Raw genomic sequence first — 10,229 nt, 5'->3', positions numbered from 1 at the left:
ACTCGATTAGTCGCACAGCAGCACAGATCGACCGACAACATTTGCTATTAAATGATTTGTAATACAGATCTGATAGTACAATAATGTTCTTAATTCAATAATAGCTCAATTATTTGTAATAGATTTAGTTAAAAAAATATTTACTAGACATAATTTTAATGAATGTATTGATTTCTCATGTCTGAGGAGCTCTATCCCCTTACTATTTGGCAAGTTGGCAACACATGATTTTACTTTTAAAAATGTATCACTAAACACATTCTTGTATATTTCACCACAGTGAGGATTTATTGATGCGGTTTTGGTAAGTTAAACAGACGTCTTTGCTTACAAATCGCCTTGGTGTAACACAGAACATTTAACATCAGTTAAATGTTGACTTATAAAGCTCTGTACAACAGCTGCAATGTATTTTTTTTATTGGGGGTTTCCATAAAGAGAGGCATCAATTGTATTATTTCAGCTATTATTTTTGTATTTTTTGCGTAACTAACAGTGACTGCTATCATAATATATATATATATATATATATATATATATATATATATATATATATATATATATATATATATATATATATATATATATATAAGATAGATAGATAGATAGATAGATATAGATATGAATGAATATACTGATATACAAATGGCTGTTTAAGGACGTTTTTCTCATTACCACTTTTACCACAAGGCTGTTTTATTTATTTACCTCACTATCAAAAAATACCATAGTGCCACCATGTTTTTGACATTTACTGTAGTAATACCATGGTGCTCTATAAAGTACCTTTGAGTACCTTGTAAATACAATGGTACATGTGGTAATTATATGGTGTGTATCTAAGCCTTATTAATATTCTGTTTTTTATGGGAAAACCTCCATCACAGAGCGACAGAAGCCCCGGAGCAGAAGGAAAATGGGACCAGCGGACCCCTGGGTGTCTGGATTGGAGGGAGGGATCGCCTCAATCATGTGACATGCACATGCATCTGAAAGAAACTGCTTTCTGGAGTTTAATGAGATGAAATAAGTAAGATGGTCACATATGCATAATATTTGTTGTTCTGGGACAGTATGAAGTATTTCATTTAAGTGAGTATAGTGAAAGATGCTGTCACAAAATGATAAATATTATTTGAACACCTGTATTTTTTCTAAGTTTGTTTGACTCTTCTCAAAGCTTTATGACAATTACGGTTAGTAGTAGACGAGACTAGTTATTGTGCCCAAGCATTGCATCTGATGCTTCCATGAAAGACTCAGTTTTGGAGATATTGGCACAAAAACATATTTGCATTTTAATATTGACGTCCAAATCATAATTTGGGGGCTCGTCAGGGATTTTTACACCAGGACTTCTTTTTCCCCAAAGCAAGAATCATATACCGAGTTAATCACTCACAAACTCACAGTGAGTGATTCTTAAAAAAAAAAAACATAATTTTTTTTTAAAAATTCATTTGTTTTTGTATTTGATATATATATCAAATACAAAAACAAATGAATTTTTAAAAAAAATTATGTTTTTTTTTTTTAAGAATTATCCCATTGTGGTTTAAAGTTTCTATATGACAGGACAAAAACAGCTTGAAAAAGTGTAATTTTAGTGTTATTTATATACCATTATAGTATTTATTAATATTTTGAATGAGCTATATTTTCAGTTTTCATTTAAATTTTAGTTAATTTTTGCAATATTTTATTTTTTATTTCAGTTTTAGTTTTTCAGTCAGTTTTTTTTCCCAGTAATTAAAGGTACAATATGTACGTAACAAAATAAATTATAAAAAAAAAAACACTTTCACAGTGTGATGTATGTCATGCAGTTGTGTACTTACATTATCCCAAAAGTCCCCAAGGATTTGTAAACCCAGAGAAATTTTAGTTTTAAATAATTGTCCCTCGTCATTGTCACCTATCAATGACGTCATATCTGCACTATCCTCGGTTTCCGCTTGTAGAAACCATATATATATATATATATGTACATAGATCCTCATTAGCGGCCGTGTCAATGGGCTGCTATGTAAGCCGCTAACTAGGATCTGTGTCTATGATAGTATTTCACACGTCGCTGTTGTGTCGTTCAGTCATGATGAGTGATTCGATTATCAGTTGAATAGTCAGTTCACGATTATTGATTGCGAGTACAGAAAATCCAAAAGAAAAAAAAAACTTTTAACGTATATAAAGTGAGGCAAGCAGGCTTTGGGAAAACAGAGAAATAAAACAAGGATCACCATCGGCGTGGTGTTTTCAGGATGGAGAGAGCTTCGCGACAAACTTGGACTCGACAGAGACTCTCTCGCATGTGTTTTAATAGACAGGTAAGCAAATATATATTCTACAGATACAGTCATATTGCACCTTGTTTGTACTTCAGTAACACTTTTTATCAAGTCTATGGCAGTGAAATGAAATAGGCCACAGTATGTTTTGAAACAAAAAATATTGAACCATTACTTGCAAATACTGTGGTTTTGTTCAAATTTACTATTAGTACGATTGTTTTAAGTGTGTAAAACTGTGCAACATTAACCCACAAAATCATTTGACAAAGAGTCACATATCAGTTACAATATAGCATTACATTTCACGTTCCTTGCAGCTAATTCATTACGATGACATAAAATAGTGTGATCAAACGAATAGGAAATTTTAAAAAACTAATTTATTACCTCATTCGTGAGCATGATTCGTAAATTATACGAAATAAATCTCTGGATGGTTAAAACAACATCTTCCATCGCTCCACTCTCTTTCACAGCGTCATCAAGCTTCGCCTGGGTTATTGTTTTGAGAATGCGACCTCTGGCGACGAAAAATTACATATTGTAGCTTTAAGTTAAACTTATTTTATTTCAGTTAGTTGCATTGGCAACATTTAGAATAACAATAACAACACTGGATTGAAATGTTCACAATTGGTGAAAGCAATTCAGACTAACTTGTGAAAGTAAACCACAGACTTTTCATTTTCTCCGTCATCCAAGATAAATGGAAAAGGTTTGCAGAGAAACTTAAATATGAAATAATACAAATATGGGCAGTCACACTTTATATTAGGTGTCTTTAACTACTATGTACTCACATCAAAAATAAGTACAATGTACTTGTTGTGTTGATGTTGTATTGCTAAACACCTGTGCTGTTTAGTGGTATGTAGGCTTGTGGGTGGGTAAAGGTGTAAGGGAGGGTCAATAGTGTAATTATAGATGTAATTACAGAAATTAATTACATATGCAATTATATGCAGGTATTTAAGTGCGGTTACACTTTATTTTAAGGTGTCATTGTTGCAGTGTAATTATATATTTAAGTACTGAGTAATATTAAGCAACTACATGTACTTACTATAGGGTTAGGGTAGGATTAGGATTTGGTTTTGTTGCTATGCAGTTGCTAGGGTGTTCTGTGTGGGTGCTTGGGCATTGCTCGATGCTAGTGTGATCTTGGTTGTTGCTTTCTGCCCTGAGCCAAGAGAGCCCACCCCAAGTCTCTGTGAAATTCTGGTCTCTAGATATGGCTCAAGTCTTTCCTACAATGTAAGTCTGTGGGACTTTACACTCATTAGGCGATTTGTTCAAATAATATTTATAAAGTCAAGTCATCTTCATTTATATAGCGCTTTTAACAATGTAGATTGTTCCAAAGCGGCTTTACAGAGATACAAGGATAGTTTAATAGTATAGTATAAACACAACTTCCAGCTGTCACTGATTATACGAACTCTTGCACCACCAGTTCTTTAAGGGACACCAGTGACGCCTGTCCGTGTGGGGCGTCTCGAACTCTGGTCAGCTCGTCCTGTAACTGGGCCACGGGCAATTCAAGACTGTATCCCAAATCAACGAGAGCCTCCAGCAGGGGCGCGTGATACTGCCGGAGCTCGTAGCGCCTCACTGTGGGGAGAGCTCTTCTGCCAGTCTGAAACGCTGCGTCGAAGTCCTCTAGATCCCGCTGGCACACCAGTATCGCGCACAAGGTTGGTATCACCAAAGTAGGGTTGTGAGAAGACAGTTTCTCCTGAAGTATTAGCGCCGCCTGGAGGTCCTCGAGCGCTCGGGAAAAGCGGCCCCCGCGCAGGAGGTTGTACGCAGCTTTCAGTTCCTGATGAGTGAAGAACGCCTGGAACGCATGGGATTTCCGGACAATCCGGAGGGAGTAGAGCTGAGTGAGATAGTCTCTGAGGGCCACGCGCCGCTCGGCGATGTTCTCCTCGGAGAAGTTGCCCGTCATCTTCTTCCTGGGCATCACGATGTCCTCCATTTCCTCACTGAAGTCCAGCAGGAGCTCCTGGTGAAGGTGGAGGAAGTCCGAGTAGCGCCTCTCGATAGCCACACGCTCACAGTCGTAGCTTCCCGAGCGGATCACCACAATCTGGTACACCTGAAGGACAGAAATCAGCCGTGAACGTAGACCTATAGCATTGCTGGTTGTAAAGACATGTACAGCTAAAAAAATTGGATGCTTATGCCTAATGACATTGTACGATTTTGGGCTGTCCCAGATGGAAGATGACCAGTCGTGGTGATTTCTGTGGCTGTGGCTCCTAAACGCTGGCTCTATGTCGTACAGTGAGAGAGGTTCAAAGACCAAAGATAGCCTGCAACGATTTTCTGACAGTGTCATAAATTTAGCATGATGTCACAGTGTGTTTGCTGCTACTAGCCAATCAAAATGCAACATGAAATGGCGTATTGATCAACGTGACACGGCGCTAAAGCTTAAAACTACTTTCCCGAAGCTCCATTTGCAAAATTGGCTTGCCAAGTTAGTCTCTTTTCCCGAACCATGACAGCACCATATTCTCTTTTTTCAGCGCACATTTTTCCATATTCTCTTTTTTCTCTTTTTGCTAAAGTGCGATTCATCTTACTCTTAATCTTACTATTTGTTTACCACTAGCACATGCTTATGACGTTTTATTCTTCTATATTAACTTGTGTCGTAGCCTACGATTCAATAGGTGTCATCATCGTACAGTCTACATACATGTCGCACCCAAGTTTATTAGATCCCAGTGTGATTTGTGATGATCTTATAGGATCGCTGAAATCGCACAGTCTGTATCAGGCACAAGGCAGTGTTGTAGCACTTGGGACCGGACTTGAGTCTTGAGTCCAGGACCATGTTTTCATAGTCTTGGTTTAGTCACTGACTCCGCCTTGACTTGAGACCGAGTCTCAAACAGTGTTCCGACTGACTCATATGATCTGTGTTATCGTGTCTCTAGAGCAGAGCTGTGGAGATTCGTGTGACATGAAGAGTAACCAGGCTTCATTCACCCCAAAACACATTGATTTACATTGCCTGAATCAGTCAGACCCTCTTCTAGTCTCGGCCCGGACTCAAATGAGCTGGTCTCGACGACAACACTGCCCTTTATATTCCCTTTAGGTTTCCAAAAATAATACTCAAATAAGAACCATACACTAATGTTGGCTGAATGTGCTCTGTTTGCTGGGTGGTGATCTATGGAAGCTGGTTTCCACCATGGATTAAGAAAAAATAAAAGATAATTGTGACTTTATATCACTAAATTCTGACTTTATAACTCGAAACTGAGAGTTTATATCTCACAAATCTGACTTTTTTCTAAGAATTGTGAGATTCGGCAATTGCGGGTGAAAAAAGTCGAGATTGCAAGATTTTTTTTTTTTTTGTATTTATTCTGTGGCGGAAACGCTTTCATATTGACAATCCTTTTTCCAAAACAAATGAATTTGGATGTAAAATGCAGCACTTTCTTTGATTATTAAGTGAAACGTGGAAAAGGGGAGCGGTTAAAAAAATACGAGGTCTTGCTGACGTCAGACAAAAAGGAAAGTCGTTTAAGCAGCAGAGCAAGCTATTACATTACGATAAAAAAATATATAAAATAAGGAAATTATGAAGTCGGAATTACAAAAATAGCTACTAAAGTTCGATTTAATTTGTATTGTAATTGTAAGCGTAGATATACCACGTATTTGGAGACGGGTTGCTCTCTGATGCGGGCGCTGGGGATGTCGAAGTGCAGCTTGACGCTCCTGAACTCCTGCTTCACGGCTCGCCAGTGCTGCTGCAGTTCTGCTGTGGTCAGACAGGAGGCGCCAAAGCCCACATCAGCCTCTTCCGCTGCCAGGACACATGAAATCAACACAGTTCTGATGCCACAACACACACACTCAGATGCTGCTCTCATTATCTCACAGTTACTGAACACAGATCGACTCGAACTGACCATTATTGAAGAATGCCTCCTGCTGTGGTGAGGATTGCTCTGACGAAACTGTTTCTTTAGCAGTCGCTGTCATGGTGGCATGTGGTTCTAGTTCTTCCTCCATAACAATGTGCTCTAATTTAGCTTTCTGCAAAGGAATTTAACAGGTTATTACCACAACTCACATCGAGTCATCATTTCACATTACATAAGCATGGAAGATGAGGCAGATCCATCTCTGACCCCTACAAGCTTTATGGATGATGAAAAATGTTTATTTATGAATCATTGTCCTCAAAGGCTCTGAATATATATATATACAGTACAGGCCAAAAGTTTGGACACATTACTATTTTTAATGTTTTTGAAAGAAATTTCTTCTGCTCATCAAGCCTGCATTTATTTGATCAAAAATACAGATTTTTTTTTAATATTGTGATATATTATTACAATTTAAAATAATTGGCTTTCAATTTGTTATACTTTAAATTATCATTTATTTCTGTGATGCAAAGCTGAATTTTCAGGATCATTACTCCAGTCTATCACATGATCCTTTAGAAATCACTCTAATATGATGATTCATTATCAAAGTTGGAAACAGTTGTGCTGCTTAATATTTTTTCATAACCTGTGATACTTTTTTAAGGATACTTTGATGAATAAAAAGTAAACAAATAAAAAAAAAAAAAAATAAGCAAATGTTTTAAAAATAGAAATCTTTTGTAACAAGAATATACACTACTGGTCAGTAATTTGGGGTCAGTAATCTTTTTTTTTCTTTCTTTTTTTGAAATAAATCAATACTTTTATTCAGCAAGGATGTGTTAAATTGATAAAAAGTGATAGTAAAGAAGATTTATATTATTAGAAAATATTTTTTATTTTGAATAAATGCAGTTCTTTTTAACTTTTTATTCATCAAATATATTAGGCAGCAGAACTGTTTCCAACACTCATAATGAATCCTCATATTATAATGATTTCTAAAGGATCATGTGATAGACTGGAGTAATGATCCTGAAAATTCAGCTTTGCTTCACAGAAATAAATGAGAATTTAAAGTATAATAAATTGAAAGCCAATTATTTTAAATTGTAATAATATATCACAATATTAAAAAAAATTCTGTATTTTTGATCAAATAAATACAGGCTTGATTAGCAGAAGAAACTTCTTTCAAAAACATTAAAAATAGTAATGTGTCCAAACTTTTGGCCTGTACTGTATATATATATATATATATATATATATATATACACACATAAGATTCAACTCAATTACTCAAAGTCAGTTTAATGTAGTTTAAGTTGAAATTACTTAAAACATCCAAGTTGATTGTACTTAAAATGTAAGACTTTTTTAAAGTATATATTCTGTATATATATATATATATATATATATATATATATATTACAGAATCACACTTTAACTCATCTGGTACTATCTTCAAATGTACTTTAATATGCAAAACATTTTTTAGCATTATAAATACTTTTAATTTTACTGTATGGCCCTGTCAATCACTGTCAGTTGTGGCTCTAAATGATGAACCTTTAATGATGAAATGATACATAACTAAACTTATCCATAACTCTCTAGGTCCGGGGGTGGCTCAACTTACCCCATGGACATATCTTAGCATCCAATCTCTTATTATAAGGCAAAAAAAAAAAAAAAAAAAAGAATGATTGTGGAACTGAGTATTTCCTGTAGAAAGTGTGTTACTTCTCCTTCCGACTTTACCAGATTTTAGATTTTACACTAGCAGACAAAACTGAATAAAGGAAAACAATTCATGATGCTTTGCACGTACACATGCTCGAAAGCTTCTATAGTGGTTCTTTCTGATGGAAGAAAAATTTTAATGAAAAAAAAAACAGTTTAAGTTATTGGATCCCAAAATAACACAACATCAGATGTATATCCCATGCATGCAGGGGAAGTAAAGGCACACTTCCCCAGGAAATACAGCTATTAATAAACGGCTCACACACGTGCTGAGAAGACTGATGTTGTGCAGGTCACAGAAGATCTACCGACTGAGAATCTGACATTAATCTGGTCATGTGGTTCATCATCTACAGCACAAAACACTGAAAATAAAGAGAAAATATTGACCCACCTGTGCAAACACAGTTCCAGTAATCCGCAAACGCTAAAACTGCTTTGTTGTGTTTCCAGAAGTGATCATTTTCATGTTTTCTCTTTCTGTTGTTCATGTAAAAGAATGAAGCTGAACTTTGTTCTTGAGGAAGTGAAACCTGAAAGAGGGAGTGTCATTTTTCAATGTTGAACACATTATCATTGGTGTTCATGCAGTTAATCTACACTCAGCCATGCAGAAGTCTAGTGACTGATGTGTGTCTGGTAACATTTAAATAAGGAACCTAATGTTACATCTTCCCCACACTGTTACACCACCAGCAGAGCAACCACTGAGTGCATCTTTGTATTTGTATTATGTATTTTTCCAATAGATGGAGCTGTTCAGTTAAACTATGGTCAAGTAAATGGCAGGCTGTTCTGGACGGTGATGGTCTATATACTTATTTTATTCACAGAATGCATTTAAATGAGCAAGTGCCAGTTAACATTATGGATTTAAAAGCCATTTCCTACTAAAAGACTTTTCATGCAAGAGTGGTGTTTCTGCTAACTGTGTCTAAAACTATTACAGCTTGTTACAAATTGAAATAAAGCACATTTAAGATAAAAACAGATGAAAAACTTTACGTTCAACAAAATGTTGCCTTATGGCTGGAATAAAATAAGTTTGAAGGTGAAGTACTAAAATTACTAAAACTACAGCGGAAATAAAAATAAAATAAAGCTATAGATGTTGGAAAAAAATAAAAATGAACAAAATTACTAAAACAAAATATACTTTAAAATAAAAGCTAATTCTATTAGAAACGATATAAAATAACACTGGCAACAAAATATCAAAATAAGAATTTTCATTTGGGGTCAAAGGTTATTTTTGAAGCGGGTTTGACTCATAAATGCACTTTTTTGGCTGATGTGTATCAGTGTATCAGTCCCCCTGTGGTGAAAATCCAGCTTTTAATGTTGTTTATATGTCTATGTGGTGTTTTTAATATGCTTTAAGACAAACCATGTGTAAATTCATAAGTCGACAGCATTGCTGAGTATTTTCTGCTTTAAACTGCAGTGAACCAAAGACAGTCTCAAAAACACGCTTTGAAATCGCTGGTGTTTCTGACGTCACAAACTACCTTGTAACCAATCAGATCAACGTGTGATCGTCAACCAGTGAATCTCTGAGCTGAGTGAGTGAGTGGAGGCGGGGCTCATTTGCATATTTATAGAACAGCGCATAATAAATGTGTGTTCTTGCCGTATTATTCCCTGTGATGACTGAAAAATAACCACATTTTATCTAACAAAACGTATAACAGTTACAATAAACAGACAGTCAAACGATTTTTAAACCTTTATTGTTATAGCTATGGTTCTTGGTGTGAACTGGCCTTAAATCTACCAAAAATCACCAAAAACTAAAATTATTTCAAAGACACTCTTGTAGGATTATTAGTTATTGTTGTTAAGCGTGACTTTAGTTTCCAGAAAGCCACGTACTGTATTTTGGCTTTGCGTGATGGCTGTCTTTGAAAGGTTGTTTTCCATCAGATCAGGGTTGTGTCTCGACGAGTGTGTGCGATGCAGGGCAGATTGTGAGGCTGGACGGGCGTCTGAAAGGCTCATCACTGTATGGGACAAGGACAGCTCTGTGATCTCCAGCCCGTCTCATTCATACAGGCATAAACACATAAACCCCACACTGCTGGAGAACAATGACATCAAGCCAGTTATTTTAATACACCCCATTGTGTCTGACGTGCCAGGCTGAGCCTTGGTATCTATTTATTAGTTTTGATACATACATATTGTATTGTTCGCAGCATAAGTCGTGTTTTGTTCGTCCGGGGTGGTCTGGGATCAGCGCGGTCCAGCTGGGAGAAGTTAAACTGCGTCATTGTGGCTCTCAGAGGTTCACTGG

The 10,229-nt window shown here is 36.1% G+C and overlaps 1 protein-coding gene across 1 annotated transcript; it reads right to left on the bottom strand.

Moving 5' to 3' along the window:
- Positions 1–2,249: 2,249 nt before the first annotated feature.
- snx20 (sorting nexin 20) lies at positions 2,250–8,627 on the bottom strand. The gene is made up of 4 exons (XM_079860171.1): positions 8,331–8,627; positions 6,227–6,353; positions 5,966–6,120; positions 2,250–4,389 (listed from the first exon to the last, which is right to left on the bottom strand). Exons 2-4 carry the CDS (start codon positions 6,327–6,329, stop codon positions 3,721–3,723), a joined length of 927 nt encoding a protein of 308 aa, XP_079716297.1. The 5' UTR covers positions 6,330–6,353; positions 8,331–8,627; the 3' UTR covers positions 2,250–3,720.
- Positions 8,628–10,229: the final 1,602 nt, after the last annotated feature.

Source organism: Squalius cephalus, assembly GCF_949319135.1.
Source record: "Squalius cephalus genome assembly, chromosome: 23".
In the NCBI taxonomy this organism is placed as follows: domain Eukaryota; kingdom Metazoa; phylum Chordata; class Actinopteri; order Cypriniformes; family Leuciscidae; genus Squalius; species Squalius cephalus.
The sequence above is the reverse complement of the archived record's forward strand: the minus strand, read 5'-3'. Positions and strand labels throughout refer to the sequence as shown.

Bases quoted from the DNA above. Each gene is read 5' to 3' on its own strand.
- snx20 (XM_079860171.1), bottom strand. From the start codon at position 6,329: ATGGAGGAAGAACTAGAACCACATGCCACCATGACAGCGACTGCTAAA. The intron at 6,121-6,226 runs GTCAGTTCGAGT...GTGTCCTGGCAG, and splicing joins GGAGGCATTCTTCAATAATG to CGGAAGAGGCTGATGTGGGC. The intron at 4,390-5,965 runs GTATATCTACGC...TCTGTCCTTCAG, and splicing joins AACCCGTCTCCAAATACGTG to GTGTACCAGATTGTGGTGAT.